The sequence below is a fragment of the Monodon monoceros genome, unplaced genomic scaffold (genome assembly GCF_005190385.1).
Source record: "Monodon monoceros isolate NGI ecotype Baffin Bay Population unplaced genomic scaffold, NGI_Narwhal_1 Super_Scaffold_5, whole genome shotgun sequence".
Lineage (NCBI taxonomy): Eukaryota > Metazoa > Chordata > Mammalia > Artiodactyla > Monodontidae > Monodon > Monodon monoceros.
This window is the reverse complement of record NW_021703782.1, coordinates 30227489-30244761: the sequence shown is the minus strand read 5'-3', so window position 1 is coordinate 30244761 and position 17273 is coordinate 30227489. Positions and strand designations below refer to the sequence as shown.

Here is a 17273-nt window from a genome sequence, read left to right as displayed (position 1 = left end):
GGGAAAGAAAACTTTCTGTCTTACCATAATTAAATTGACTGTTGGACTTTTCACAGTTAATGATGTTGAACCTATAAGCAATGCTTGGTCGCATTCCACTGACTTCAAAGTAAAACCACTGATGATAATGATTACTATTTATATCTGAGTTCAGAATAAGGTCATATTCATTTCTGAAAACAGAAAATAAACAAATTTGATGAAAATTAGGAAAATAATCTGTGCACATACAAAATGGGAAAATTTTTAAAGACTTACTTTCTAATTTGAATTACTTTGCGCAGATTCCCAGATTCAAATTTGGAGTTAAACTTCAAAATATCTCCTTCTTCTGGAGTGGTATAACTAAATGAAATTTTAAAGTAAGAATAATAAAATACATTGCATTTAAACAACTGAGCAAAAAATAAAACTACACTACAGATTAAAAATACACCATTATTAAAAAAAAAAAAAACACACCATTATTGCTGCCTCACCCTCCTCATTATTTTTAAACCAAAGAACAAAACCAACACAAGCAAAATACAAACTTTGGCTAATATTTATAGACAAAAAAATTATAATTACGAGTAGAGATTTGTTCCCACATTTATAGTCAGTGTTAATCACAAAAATTTTAGAAATAACTAAGAAGTTATGAATAAGGTAGATTTGTTTTTCATTTTTGAGAATATTATTTCAAACTCAGTCATTAGCTCTGACATAACTTTACCCTAACTCTCTAACAAAAATCTTTTAAAAATGTTTTATTTCTTCCAAATGAGACTACTGAAATATGAAACTTCCCCAAAATATTAGAATGTTGAGGGAGAGGGAAAACCCACGTGCAGGCTGATTAAATTTCTTATTTGATAAATAGTAGTCACCTTCATCATTTTTCATTTTCACTTATTTACTTATATTTAAACCATAAAATACAATGGTACCAGTGATAATCCTAAATTGGAAGTGATGTTAAAACATCAAGAATCACAAACAAATGGCTTCAAAGGTCAGGCAAGTAACTTAAAGGACTGAAGCAGATTGTAAGCAGTAAGAGACAAAAGAGAGAAGTGGGGACTGTGGAGAGGTAGGAAGCATATGTTCCTTCTAAAGGGGATGGTAATTTGTTGTCCTAAGGAAATGAAGGCTCAGTATTACAGGACAAAATTGCAGCATTCATGTGGTATCTCCACTCTCTTAAGTGGAGGTAATTTCAGTTTTTAAAAACAAAGCATCAGTTTGTGACCTTTCCCTTATTAAACCCATTAAAAGCCCACCTAAGATCAAATAAAAGCTTGCGATATATTCAATTTAAGTAAATAAACATGATTTACATTACCATTACATCTCTGCTAGAAGATCAAAACGTAGTGAGGGTTAACTAGGTGGAAGTTAACTATATTTTTTTGTCTTTTAAAAGAACACTGAAATTTTACAGTAGGAATAAAACCAATAAAAGTAAAACAAACAAACAAAAAGCATACTTACTTTGGGTTATCTAAGTCATATACCACTCGATCTATTATATCACTCTGATGTATTAGCCTCTCAATATCTTGGGCAATTTTTGTCCTGAAATCATAAAAAAGAAGTTTGACCAAAATTCATTATTATCTCCCAAGTAAGTTTTGGATTAAAAAGTATAAAATGATAAAAATATTTCTTAAAATAAAAATGATCACTCCTTTACATATTTTGTGTACAAAAAAAAAATCAATTTATAACAAGACAAAAAACAGTATTTTAAAAGTCTGAGTTACAGAAAATAACTAGCTACAAGGCCAATAGTTTTCGAAAAAAAAAATCTTGAATGTCTATTATGCTTTTCTACATAGAAATTCTTAATCTAGCAGTTACGCAGTTAAGCGTAATTTATTAATTTTTATTTTACAAAAAATAACTCATTATTCACAAAGCAGTATATCAAGAAATAAACCCAGTATCAAAGGATTGTGATATAAATCCTTGATTTAGAGTCAATGTTGTAACTTTCAAAAGTCAAATTCTTTCTAAAGAAACAAACTTTTAAAAAGCTATTAATTATAATAATAACAAATCCAAAATTTATATCAACCAGATCCCCAACAATGAAAGAGATGGCACTTAGGTACATACCATACCAAAAAATACAAGTGTTCAAGTATGGTGAATGACTAAATACATCCATTTGTCAAAATAATTTATTAAATCTTAAGGTTGATATCTACCACAAATGTGCAAACACTTAATACATACAAAAGTTTGGGGCTTTACTTAAGGAAAATGGTATTAAAAGGCTGATATAATAGCTCAATTCTACAGCAATGTTCTGTAATGTAAAACAAGGTAAAAAAGCTCGACACCTACAGGGCCAGCAGGTGATGTACCTGAGGAGACCTGTGGAAAACTGGGGAACGCAGGCTCTGTCTAAAAACAAATGAATGTTGCCAGGTAGGAAACAGAGGTTAAGGATGTCATACCAATTTTCCGAGAAACAGCAGAAACTTGGATCTTTATGTGGGATCTCTCAAATGTTAAATGTTGGCATTCAGTTAAAAAACAAAAACCTCTGCAAGTGAAGCTAAAATCACGAGCAAGTTGAATATGGCCTACAGGCCACTGGTTTTCAACCTCTGACACTGCATTTTAGGAGATATAACTCCCCATTTATATTAAATTTAGATTAGACCTAAAACTAACACCTGAGGGAAATCTTGCCCTGCCCTCAGACCTCATTAATAAAGAGGACAATTAGCCTTTTATTCATACATTTGTGTTAAGCAGCACAGCTTTCATAAAAGATATCAATCCTTTGTTACCTTACCTCAGCTGCCTATTAAAATATATGGCTCTCTAGTCAAAACAAAACAATAAATATTTTCTAGGTACCCTTGGGGACTATAACCTCAAACTTATTGACATTCATCATCAAAGGCTTGGCTCAGAAGAAAATAATTTGTGTAAGGCAGTCTGAAAAATTTGCAGCCCATTCAGTCTAGTAAATACTCAAAAGTTCACATGATATGTGGCCAACACCAAAATTGTACTTTTGTTAGGTTTCAACCAATACAGAACAACATTATGAGAAACAATTTAGTACACCTCATTGCTATATTTACTCAACCATCAGGATATTATGGGATATGTTGTTCATTACATAAGTATTCTCTGAGGACCCGTAGAAGATATTCTTCATGAGTATGGTATAACCACATATATATGATCACTATGTATGAATGCCTAACAGGACAGGCTCATGACGTAGACCAGGCTGACTCTTGGCTCTGTCATTTGCTAGCAGTGTTACCTTGGATAAGTTCCTCAAGAATCCTAAGTTTCAGCATAGTCTTCCATAAAACAGGAGAAATAATAGCAATTTCCTCATAGAGCTGTTATACCATTAAATGACATAATTTATAAGCATATACACACTGCATACAAAGTGCTTTTTACTTATTTCTGTGTCTGGCCCGTAAAAACCACCCAATATAAAAGTTTTCTGCTAGTGTTGCTCCTACTAATACTTCTATTATCTCCATTCCAGAAGTACATGAACCATTCTAAACGTGATATAAAGAAATCCAAGGTTTTGCTTTCCTTATTTTGCTTTTGCCACAATTCCTTCACCTACGTTTTTAATTTTAAATTTCTCAACAGGTAATATATTGACCTGGTACAAAAATCAAATATTACATAAAAGTATAAAATGAAGACTCTCACTTTCAACACAACCCACACTGTTCATTTATCCAGTTAACTACTTTTATTACTTTCCTTCCACAAGCACCTTGATTATTTTATTTAATAATACATCTTGTAGCTCTTTCTATCAGTGTACAGAGGTCTTTTTGTTTTTTAATCATTGCAAAGTATTCATTGAATGGATATACCATAATTTATTTAACTAGTCTCTGATCGATGGGCATTTGAGTTGCTTCCAATCTCAAAACAATGCTACAATGAAAAACTTTGAACGTAGATGTGCAAATTACATGTGTATATGTACATATATATCGTGTATATATATATATATATATATACCATAAATTTTCAGATGTGGGATTAATGTATCAAAGGAATTTAATTTTGATAGACTCTGTCAGACTGCCCTCCACAAGAGGTATTGTCAATTGAAAATCCCACTATCAATGTATGTGAGAGCCTGTTTCTCCACAGCCTCATCAATAGAATATATTGTCAAGCTTCCACATTTTAGCCAATTTTTGATATGTGGGAAATGATATCTCAGTACATTTTAATTTGCATGGTGGGACGGGGGGAGGGAGGTCCACGAGGGAGGGGATATATATGTACATAGAGCTGATTCACTTCGTTGTACTGCAGAAACTAACATAACATTGTAAAGCAATTATACTCCAGTTTAAAAAAAAAAAAATGTCTCTTACTTTGAAAAATGCTGAACATATTTCTGAGGTTAAGAGTCACCACGTTTCTTTGCCATTTTTTTCATTTTATTTTGCTGAAAGTATTTTTGTAAAATACCTTAAATGCTTTTTTAAAACAAGGTAATGAATTATATTTTATAATAAAATATCTATTCTTATAAAATACAGCTAGGCAATTTTTCTAAAACATACAGAAAAACAATGTGAAGAAAATCAAAATGCTAATTTTATGTAATATGAATACAAGGAAAATACACTTTAAACTCAGATGCTTCATTTTAATTTTTGATCCAACTAAAACCAAAAATATGGATTTCAAGTAATCATCATTATGTATTTACAATAATTTTTTTAAAAATGTCAGTGCATTATCCACATTGAGATATGAATCTTATAATGGATTTTTCCCCCTCCAAATGAGGTGAAGATATTTTTAATGAAATTTTATTCATTTATTGTACTTTCTTTTAAAAAGATCAGTGATTACATACAAGAAAGATTATCATAAAGTAGAAATTCAAAATGACAAAAAGATATTTTCACTGAATAATTTTAAGGGATCTAATGCTTCCTTTTCTGAAAATGATAAAATAGTAAATCCTCATTAATTCTGACATCAGTCATTTACAACGTTACTGTACTCAGATAGTGACTGAGCTAAAAGTTGACATTTACAAAATGTTTTATCATTTGCTCAAAAAATAAGTTTCAGAAGATGAGGCAAATAAGATAAACAAACTAGAATCAATATCCTCAATGTATTTCAAAAAATAAGGAAGCACTTCTGAGTATTTTAGTAATACCTATTACCTGGCCCATATTTGATATTTTATTACAAATACAGAACCATAAAGCCTTCACACTACCTAGCTACAGGGGTCAGCAAACTTTTCCTATATAGGGTCAGACAGTAAATAGTTTAGGCTTTGCAAGGCACATGGTCTCTCTCACTACTATTTAACCTTGCCACTGTGGTGAAAGAACAGCCACAGATGGTACATAAACAAACAGGACTGGCTGTATTCCAATAAAACTTTATTTATGGACACAAATATGAATTTCATATAATTTTAATGTGTTACAAAATATTATTTTTCTTTGGATTTTTTGAGCCATTTAAATATATAAAAACCATTCTTCGCTGGTGGGCTGAACATAAATAGGCAGTAAGCTGTATTTGACTTGTGGGCCATAGTTTGCTATCCCTGGTCTAGATGAATTATCAAACTTTCTTGACCGTGACCTTCAAGAAATACATTAAAAAAATCACAGCCCTACATACACACACACGCACGCAAGCGCACACACACATACACACACACACACACAGCTGAAACAAAAAGTTTATAAAACAATACCTGGCTGCACTAGATGTGACACACTGCTATTTTCTCTTTCAATACTGGCTACTAATGGACATCAACCCACAGTTTCAAAAACAGTGATCTGCCTTTAGTTAAGAAAATTGGTATCTGGAAAAATAAAGTTATTTGTTCAAATATACACACACAAAGTCAGTGGGAGAGCCCAGTCTAGAATCCATGTGTTTCGACTTGCTTTTCAGAGTATCCTGACCTGCCAGAACGCCTCACCATGGCACATGGCCTCAGCACTCTCAAGTCCAATTGTCCAAGTACTGCCGCTACAGGCATTTGTTCTTCCAGTCTCAAATTAATGTCACCTGAAGGAACAAATAATTCTGACGTTTTCTACCCGTTATTCAAAAATGATGGGAGAAAAGAAGCTTTGACACATTGCATCTCTCTGCATCGGGATGACACTGCCCACCACAAATTCCACATAAATACTTGACAAATATTTGCAGAGTACATAAAATAAGGAGAAAAAGAGTAACAACCCTCAAATATGAGAGTATTGCTGCCTAGTATGTACTGATAATTCAGAAACATTTTAAGTATATATTTTTTGCATTAGTTATATCTAAAGCAATTAACATTACTGGGGAAAGTCCTACACATCTAAATAAACAGAATCATAATGTTTGGTTTCACTGACATAGAGTTATATTCCTGCCTCACATCAAATATCTGACACCCATGGAAATTTTGACAAATGATATGAAAATGGAAATTATGACAAATAAGATGAAAGGTGTTCTTTGCAACACTCACAGTCACACAATATATATAATGATGCAGCAAAAGAGACTAGCAAAGGTTAGATTACTTCATAATTTCTAACTTATTTCTGTTGTAACAAATCAGAAGACAAAAAAATATTTTTATCAAGGTGATGAAAATCAGTGGGGTAAGAAATCTTTGAAAATTCCAGGATAAAAAGATCATCTAACCCTCCAAGGTGTTTTAGGGTCCTACTTTTCTCATTGTAAATTTTCCAGAGTGGATGCAGGAAACCAGGTTGTAAATCATTGGGTGTTCTGTGTTTTCATTTCCTTGAGCTCAATCTCCTATGCACTTTAACTTGCACCAACACACCCAACTTTAAAACACATATCCCAACTCTGAGTGACCTTTTTTAATCATTTATCATGCTGTTTAGTTTCAAAATTATATTTTAAAGCTTTGTTTTGAATAACATAACAAACTCCATGGTACATTACCCTGTGTAGAGAGGCAAGAGAAAAAGTCAATTACTTCAGGAAAAAAATCTGAAGGTGGCCTAATATACTCAAGAGGTCGAACTTCTAATCTGTTGATTAGATGAGTAAAGCAATTGCAATGTCTGTGTTTCAGGAATGAGGTGAAAGAGTTCACCATAAATATGAAGAAAGAGAGGAGGATTGAGAAGAGCCACAGTAATTCCAGTCAGTATAAACTTCTCCTCTACCAGGAAAGGCACAGTCCTGGGGAGACAGCAAGTAGACTATGGGACTGTGGGTGGAATAATCCTCTCTTAAAGACCCAGCCAGGCAATGACAAAGCCCAACACTAGAAAAAGCTGCTCAAAGAGGACAGAGGCCACCAGAGTTGAGGGTGTAGCTCCCCACCTGCAGCACAGACATTTTGAAAACCCACAGAGTAGGTATAACAACTATTCGTGGCCATGATACACTTATTTGCAGTACAGCTACACTTAATTAAAACAAGTTTCTTTACTTATCAATATCAATAAATGTATCAACTGAAAAGGTGATCTAATGTTAATCAGAGGCTCTGCTTAGCAGGAATTTATGTCTTTTATTAGCACAAATGGGTAAAATACTTAAATAAGAGTCTTGACTGAGAAAAGCTTTCATAACAAAGTCCATGAGGGGAAATAAGAAGGATCCTTGGTAGTTAAATTAAGGCTGAGAGTCAGAGACCTATATAATAGTTATAGCCCAATTCCACAATCTTCCTTCCTTCTAATCTTACTTCAGATATTATAGGCTAATAAGGAAAACTAAAACTTTCAGACTGAGGCAATTTAACGAGGAAACTTGCTCTCAGCATTTAAAGAACACTTAAAGTTCAGGAAGAGCTTTCTGTAGCCAAGATGACATCTTTGACTGCCAGGAGATAGAGAGGCTAAGCGGTGATGCTGAAAAGGAGAAAAATCTAGCTGCTGACTGATTCTGACTCATGCCAGGCATGTCAGTTCAGGTCCTTCAAAAAGCAAATGCCAGGCACAATCACAATCTCTTGCAGCCAACTGTGCAAGAGATCTATTAGGGGAAACACATGTGAAAAACAAAGGGGAGAGGGAGCAGTAGTTAGGCGTGACAGGCCTTCAGGTCTGTCCAAAAAGCAGATTTTACCTCTGGGAAGAGAAAGAACACTGAGTAGGAGAGCCTCACACTGCAGTGCAGCTCTGCAAAAGTCTCGACCATGCCAACAAGAAGCCACAGAGCAAAGACTGCCTATGATCAGATCCCCGCATTGGTCAGGAATGGCTCAGCTCTAGTACCATCATCATGGTCAGCCAATGGCTGAAGCAATGCAGAGAGGACATGGTCTCAGCAATAATACTGCAAGGGATCTCCAAAATACAGTGGCTGAAGGCTGGGGGCAACTAAAAGCCTCACAGCAGGTTCTCTCAGGAAGGGAGAGATGAGAAACTCATTGCCACGGCTGCCACAGCCCACCCTTGTGCTGCATGGATCCACTTCTCCATCCATCTTTGGAGAGCAGCTGCTCCACAGTTCCTGTGGGCCTCTACTAAGGAGACACTTAGAAGAAAAACATGAGCAGGACAAACGCTGTCCCCATCCATCACTGCAATTATTCTCAGGGCTGCAACTCATCTCCATCCTCCGATATCTATCAAAATTCCCCTCTGCCTCACCTATCATACCTCTGCAGGTCTTGGTAGCTGATGTGATTAAGTGACCCAAACATTCCTTAGGTGTCTGAGACCCTGGCAATCATATCATCCTCATTCCAGGGTGGCCGTCATGTGTCCACTCACACTTAAAGTTAGTGGATCACTTGAGTGCCACCCGTAGTCAACCTGCTGCCATTGTGTAGAAGCAATCCTACCTCCTTTAGCTGATCTGGGTCCTGTCTGCTGGTCCTAGACACAAGAGACTAAAGTAAGCCACTGGCAACCACAGCTTGCAGTCAAACTGTACCCTTGCTATGTCCCCTGTGGAAAGACTACACCCACTTTGGGGCTAGGACTACTAACGGTGCAGAGCTCAGAGGTGCAGGGACACACGCCTGCACAAAGTTCCCCAGCGGGACACTGTGAGCTACAGTAAGTAGGACTATTTCTGTTTCCACCTCCTGCTTCCCAGACCCATTAGTCTTTCTACTGGGGATACAGAACCAAATGGAAATTTCTAACTTAGTGCCTATACTGCATCCTGTAAGACTGCAGCCCATCCCTGCAGAGTATTTCCTCTGAGTTGGAGCTTCATCTGTGCCTTCTGAAGGCCACTCCAGCACTCCAAGAGGCCCGTCGCCTCTGGATGATGCAGTCTGTGATACAACTGGTGGATGACAAGGCAAAGGCCCACCCTCCCTCCCACCCGCCCCACGTCCCAGCAAAGTCAGTCACTTGTTCTGATGCTATGTTGTATGTGATGCCATACCTACGGATCAAGGAGTCAACTGGTAGCATTAAACATATACTAAGTTGCCAAGTAAAAATGATTAATTATATACTAAATATAAAAAATAAATAAGACACAGGTGTTGCCTTAAAGGAGCTCATAGTCTAAAGAGGATCAAATATGCACAGTAATGTCTTCCTTCATCATTACATACCATACCCATAGCAAGAACATATAAATGTTCTTAAGTACTGGTAAGCCACCATCACAAACCCTTAATCATAATCTCTGAAAACAGTCAACTTGCACCAAAAATGTATTTACGTGCCCAATATTCACTAGTTGACAACAGTTAATACTAACCATAATTTTTAAAATTAATTGGCAAAATTTAATAAGTTTGGTCCTATGAATCCCAAATTTTTATATTGTATATTTCCAATTCCAAATTTTACAACAAAATAATGCTGCCCATATTGGTATTTTTAGATTATATACCTAAATCAAGTTCAAATAATAATCAAATTACTAAATTAATATATAACTAATAAAATATTTTTTTCAAAGATTACTAAACAATCTTCTTATATTTTCAGAATCATTCTAAATAGAAAATTTCTAAATTGTACAATGGTCAGGTTTATTATGCTGGCTTCATTTGAATAGGTAATGAACTTAGAAAATAAAGTAAACCCATACAGACAATTTCAAAACAATGCAAAATTTCCAAAGCAGGATAAAAAAAATGACACTAACTTTATTTTTTTTCTTTTGATAGGCAAGAAGTAGATTTATTACTACAGGTTGCTTGTGAGGGATACAAGCGGGAGGTGAGGGGGCTCTGCCGACACTAACTTTAATTAAGAGTAATTTTCTTCCTAAATACCCAAAGCAGTTTTTTTCAGCATGCTCCACATTTTGACAATGATCTTGTTTATGAGGAAGAGGAAATCTACAACTCACCTTTGTACACCATAAGGCCTTTCCAAAATAGGCTCTTTGAATGGAGGGGGAATGTGACCAAAATAATCAGGATAAGCCACCTCCGAATAATCTGGGACAGACTTTGTACTTTTCACAATCTCAATATAAAGATCTGAGTCGTGGAGTGTTGGTCCATCAGGAACTTCAACTAATGCTTGTTCCACTGATGCAGTAGACTCAGTGTCTTCATCATCCTCAGTTTCGACTCCGGTACAGCAAAGCTTGCCTAGCTGAACAGTTCTTCCCTCAAACAGAACATTCCCACAAGCAGCCACGTGTGAACATGCATTAGCGCATGTAAGGGCAGTGACAGGGAGATTGTAGTCCTTCTTCATTCCTGCAGTAAAACCCAGGGCTGTTCGAGAAGGAATATTCTGCAATGTAATTCGGTCCAAGGCCTTCACAATATCATTGTTTAAGCCATGGCCCGATGAAATAGTTCTGTTTTGATCACCTAGCTGCTGTTGTAATGTTCTGTCATTATCTTTAATGTCTTCTTTTGCCAGATCCGCACAGGCTGGTTTCTTATTATCTTCATCTCCTTTAGGAGACACAGTCGCCTTCATTACAACTCCTTTTCTTAAATTGCTGGAATTCCCAGACGCTTCCTCTCCTGCCGTGGGAACAACAATAGGGCCACGTACTTTTCCCTCAAACACAAAAGCTTTTGGTTCTCTGGAGATTAAATCATAGTCCTTTGAAAATAAAAAATAAGTTTAATATTTTATATGTGAATACTTATACATATTAGCAAAACTAAGATCATATTCATTTTATATGCTGATTCAGAAACCTAACATTTGAAAATTTTAAAGATGGGTAAAACAGGGTATATTTTAATTTTGCTAATAAAAGACAAAATGTTTAACCAGCACAAAATTCATTACACTTAATTTTACTTTTTCTATTATAAAAATAGTGCCTATATATAACAAATATGAGAAATTTTAGAAAAGTATAGAGACATTAAAATTATCCAAAATCTATTAAAGGAAACAGAACAGCTAAATTGCTATTCACTAATTCAACAGATATTTAGAGTGTTTGTTCTGTGCCAAGCAGTTTCAGGCACTTAAGACCCATCAGTTAAAAAAAAACAAACAACTCTTCCCTTTTGCAGCTTATATTCTTCTACAGAAGGAGGGGAGAGGACTGTCAATAGAAACAGTAATAAACATGATACAAATATATTTTATGGGATGTTAGAGGGTAAAGTGTTAAAGCAAAAGAAGAGGGGGAAAGGGGTAACGTGGACTGGAAGTGCCAGGGGGAGGATAGGTGGGTGGCAATATTAATGCCATTGATTAGGGAAGGCTCACTGAGCAGATATAAGCAAAAGACAGAGAGGGCTGACGGTTCCCAGACCCCTGAGTGGGAGAAGGCCTGGTGTGGTCAGAGAACAGCAAGGAGGTTAGGATGGCTGGAACAGACAGACCAAGATAAAGTCCAAGAGGTAAAGAGGACCAGACACTGTACGGCCTTGCAGACTCTTGTAAGAATTTTGCTTTTTACTCTGAATGAGACTGGGAGCCAATGGAGGGTTCTGAGAAGATGAGTGCCATGACATGACATATTTGGGGAAGGGGGTGGGGGGAAAAGACAAAAACCAAAACTGTAGTGCAGGCTTCTTAACCACAGCATTTAGGCATTTGGGGCTACGTAATTCTTTTTTGTTTAGTTTGATTCTGTCTTTCTGGGGAGGCGCGGGCGGGGGTAACAGAAGCAGGAAGACCAATTAAGAGTCCTCTGCAGTAATCTACGGAAGTTGGTAAGAAGTGGTTGGATTCTAAATGCACTGTGAGGCCAAAAAGACATGATATCCTGATAGACCAGATACAGGGTAAAAGGTACAAAGAGAGGTCACAGATGGTACCAAAGTATTTGCCTGAACAACTGAAAAGCATCAGGAGTTTAGCTTTGGAACGTTAAGTGTGAGCTAGTCACATATAGACAAGGATGTAAAGCAGGCAGCTGAATGTATGCATTGAGAATTCAGAAGAAAGGTGCATGCAGAAGATGTTACTTTGAGAGTCATTCACATACAGATACTACTCCAAGCCATGAGACTGGAAATCATCAGTGGAAAGAAACAGACAGATAAGAGAAGACAAAAGACTGTACACCTTGGGATACTACAATCCTAAGAAGTTGAGGAGATGAAAATGAAACACTAGGAGATGGAGAAGAAAAAGCTGGGCTGGAAACATGAAAACCAGGAAAGAAAAGTGTCCTGGAAGACAAGTTAAAAAAAGGATGCTGCTGACAGATCAAGTAGCCTTTTCTCTTTTTATACTTTTAGACATTTTTTTGGTCTATGTAAGACTTTATCAAAAAAAAAAAAAACCCAATGGATTTAACCTTTATTCTATTGCTGGGCATTAAATCCTTCACAGAATATGGAAGGATTTAAACAAACAAATAAGATGTATATTTAAGCCATTTCCAAAATTTTGCTATTATAAAGAACTCTGCAATGAACATCCTTTTGCATAAATTTTTTGTTTAGGATAATTTCCCAAGCACTGAAATGGCATTACAGAGCCAGATACTATAATCAATTTTAATGTTTAGTACAAATTGTCCAAATGCCTTCCAAAAATATTAATACTATTCCCAGTAACTGTATATGAGAGTATCTATTTCAACTTCTCTCTTCCTTGACAACATTAGGTACTATAGTTTTTAAAAATTTTTTCTAAAGTGGTAGGTAAGGGAAGAAATCTGCATTTAAAAATCTGTTGTAGGAAACCTGGTGGGCTAGTTATCTACCCCACAGAAACATTTACAACTGTTGGAAAAGATATTAAAATATTTTGGGAGTTCCCTGATGGTCTAGTGGTTAGGATTCAGAGCTTTCACTGCCTTGACCCAGGGTTCAATCCCTGGTCAGGAAACTGAGATCCTGCAAGCCATACGGCACGGCCAAAAAAAAAAAGATATTAAAACATTTTAAGTATGACAGCAAGTGAATAAGAAAGCAAGGATTAAAAACCAAATAGTAAGTGAAGACGGGATCCCAAAGCTGTAAGACTGAAGCTGGCTTTCACTTGAAAAATGTTTGTTAAAACAGGTAACCTAGGGTATAGGTTTTCCCATCTCAAAAAGTATAAAGAACAGGAGAATAACCCAGAGCTTGCATAAAGTGGGGAGTCCAACAGAAGATACCCCTTCCATAAAGAGGAACCCCAGAAAACTAAACCTTCAATATAGAGGCCCTAGAAATACCCTACCACAAAACAAATAATAGCAAGGAAAGTCAACTGTCTCAAACCTTAGCACCTTAAGAGGGTGAAGAATAGCACTACTCAAAAAATGGTACCAAAAGCCTGCTATCACACCACATGAATTTGCAGCCTGAATTCACATTATCTGGGTGGTCCAAAAATCCTCAATGAGGAATTTAATCTATTACAGTGCTTGTCAAAAGCAGCAACAAAAACTTCTGGAATTTCCACAAAATTATAAAGAAAACGAGCAGCTCATGGTAAAAAAAAAAATTTTTTTTTAAACTGCAAGGGTTTCCCTGGTGGCGCAGTGGTTGAGAGTCCGCCTGCCGATGCAGGTGACATGGGTTCATGCCCTGGTCCAGGAGGATCCCACATGCCGCGGAGCGGCTGGGCCCGTGACCCATGGCCGCTGGGCCTGCGTGTCCGGAGCCTGTGCTCTGCAACAGGAGAGGCCACAACGGTGGGAGGCCCACATACCGCAAAAAAAAAAAAAAACCTGCAAGAAATTCAGACACTAAAACTATAAGACTAAGGAATGCCTATACTTAATATGTTCAAAGAAATGAAAGACAAGAAACAAGAAGTTAAAGATTGATGAAACATTTTTTTAAACCTTCTAAAAATCAAAAACAAATTTAAATGCCTAATGTATGTTTCTATTGATAGATTAGATGGAGCAAAAATTAGAACTAGGGAACTGGTAGACTGTTCTGATGAAATTACCTAAATGCAGCACAGAGAAACAAAGAGAAGGAAAACATTAAAAAAAAGAGTTAAAAGATATGGAAGAGAGTTAGAAAATCTACATTCAATTAGAAATGCCAAAAGAGAAGAGAGAGGGAAAGAGAAAGAGGCAGTATCTGAAGAAGAGAATAAAGAATTTTTCCAAATCTTATGAGAAAACAACACTCACAGATTCCAAAACACAATGAATCCCAAACAAGACTTAACAAATACCTACACTTAACAAACATTTCTGGGAAACTGTAGAGCATTGAAGCTAAAGAAACAATCTTACAAGTCACCAGAAACAATTTCTTATAAAGTGAAAACATACACTCAACCCAGCAATTTCACTTGTACGTATTTATCCAAGAGAAATGAAGGCATATTGCCTACAAGCTTTCCTACAAAAAAGCTTTGTACACACATGGTGGTATCAATTGTATTCATGATAGCCCAAAACTGCCAACATTACAATACTCTTCAAGAAGTGAATGAATAAAGAAATCGTGGTATATTCGTACAATGAAATACTACTCAGCAATAAGGGGAAAAAACCACTGATAAATGCAAAACACAGGTGAATCTCAAAAACATACTGAGCAAAAGAAGGCTTACACAAAAAAGTACATACTATATGAGCCCAGTTTTGAGAAATTCCAAAACAGGCAAAATTAACCTGGAGTGACAGCAGATCAGTAGTCACCTGGGCAAGAGATGAGGATATTGTCTAAAAAGAAACCCAGGCAGAATTTCTGGGGTGACAGAAACAATTCTATATCTTGACAGGGTTGGTAGCTACACAATTGTATATATCTGTTAAAACTCATTGAACCTAAGTATTTGTAATTTATTGCATGTAAATTACACTTAAATAAAGTTGATTTTAAAAAAGCAGCTAGAGGGAAACAGTGACTGACTTTCAAGAAGAATTACAAGATAAATACATTTTTGGACCAAAAAAGAGACAGACAGACAGATACTATAAAACATTTCAAGCAGGAGGAAAGCAATTCAGACAGAAAGTCTGAGAAACAAGAAGAAATAAAAAATTAAAAGGTAGTGAAAATGTACGTAAATCTTGAACACTGAATCTAAACACAAAGCAGTAGCATCATATGAGGTTTTTTTTAAAAGCTAGAGTTAAAATATAAATTCAAAGCATGTAAGTTTTGAAGGTTTGGGAAGTGTATATAAAGTATCCTAAGTTTCGTTTTATAATTAAGAAGAGAAAAGAAAGATCCTAATTAACTTCAGAATTTAGTAAATACATATATTTACTATTTTATCAAGAGTAACTAGAGGGCTTCCCTGGTGGCGCAGTGGTTAAGAATCCACCTGCCATGCAGGGGACACGGGTTTGAGCCCTGGTCCAGGAAGATCCCACATGCCACAGAGCAACTAAGCCCGTGCGCCACAACTACTGAGCCTATGCTCTAGAGCCTGCGAGCCACAACTACTGAGCCCACATGCCACAACTACTGAAGCCCACGTGTCTAGAGCCCGTGCTCCTCAATGAGAAGCCACCACAATGAGAAGCCCGTGCACTGCAACAAAGAGTAGCCCCCGCTCGCCACGACAAGAGAAAGCCCACGTGCAGCAATGAAGACCCAACACAGCCAAAAATAAAATAAATGAAATAAATTTTTTAAAAAAGAGTAACTAGAATTTTTGCATATATGTCAAACTTACACTTTAAATGAATGCAATTTGTTGCACATAAATTATACCTCAAGAAAGTTGAATAAAATTAAAATAATGAGACTGTATAGTTTTCATATAAAGGTGAAAAAACTGAAACGAGGAAAAATAATCCAAACAAAGGCAAGAAAAAGACAAAAAGACACAGAGATGAAACAAATGAAAATACAAAATAAGATCTCACAAATCCAAATATATGAATAATTATATGTAAGTGATCTAAACACTCCAGTTAAATAGCAAAGACTCAGACTTGAGTTTTTTAAATCCAACTATATGCTGTTTAAAAGATAAACAGCTAAGGGTAATAGGAAGTTGGTGAAAAGATTTTTAAAGATACCAGGGAAGTAACTAAAATTTATGTAACTACATTAATATTTTCTTTAAAAAACTTTTTGCCTTAAAGTCTTACAGATAAAAACGAACTTCAATAAAAGGTTCAATCTGAGGGAATTCCCTGGTGGTCCAGTGGTTAAGAATCCACCTTCCAATGCAGGGGACACAGGTTCAATCCCTGGTCGAGGAACTAAGATCCCACATGCCACAACTGCTGAGCCCGTATGCCTCAACTAGAGAGCCCGCATGCTGCAAACTACAGAGCCCATGTGTTCTGGAGCCCGTGCACCGCAACTAGAGAGAAGCCCACGCGCCACAATGAAGAGCTCGTGCACTGCACGGAAAGATCCTGCATGCCGCAACTAAGACCTGACGCAGCCAAAAAAAAAAAAAAAGTTCAATTTGAAAGGAAGAGAAATCAATTTACACTTATACACAATAAATAATAAGCCTCCAAAAATATGTAACAAAAACTGACACAGCTACAAAAAGAAACATATTTGCAATCATAATCAGAAATCTTTAACACACTTTTCTCAGTAATTGATAACACAGGAATAAAAATCCATAATGATAGAAAAGAGCTTCTAAACACAATTAACAATCTTGTCCTATTAGGCAAATATACAACCGTGCCTAACTGCAGCAGAGTTCTTTTCAAAGACATGAGAAATAATAACAAAAATTGACCATATTCAAAGTCATAAGCCTCAAAAATTTCAAAAGATTATAATCATAAAGGATATGTCCTCTCATCCTACTACAATATGCTAGAAGTCAATAAAAAGATAAACAAAAAGCTGGAAATCAAAAAGCCAACTCTGACATTACCAATGAATCAAAGGAAAAAGTCATAATGGAAAAAAAGTTTCAAAACAAAGATAATGAAAGCACTAAATTTCAAAACCTGTGTGATGCAACTAAAACAGTAATTAGAGGGAAATTTATAGCCTCAAAATGTAAATATTAGAAGAGAAG

The 17273-nt window shown here is 36.0% G+C and overlaps 1 protein-coding gene across 4 annotated transcripts in view; it reads right to left on the bottom strand.

The window, feature by feature from the left end:
- AGTPBP1 (ATP/GTP binding protein 1) overlaps positions 1-17273 on the bottom strand; it is a 172356-nt gene that overhangs the window by 65051 nt on the left and 90032 nt on the right. For all 4 annotated transcript variants that reach the window (XM_029203528.1, XM_029203531.1, XM_029203530.1 and 1 more), the window contains 4 exons: positions 10288-11003; positions 1474-1557; positions 259-345; positions 25-173 (listed from right to left, as the gene is read on the bottom strand). In XM_029203528.1, the coding sequence (XP_029059361.1) occupies positions 25-173; positions 259-345; positions 1474-1557; positions 10288-11003 (1036 nt within the window). The remainder of the gene's footprint in view (positions 1-24; positions 174-258; positions 346-1473; positions 1558-10287; positions 11004-17273) is intronic.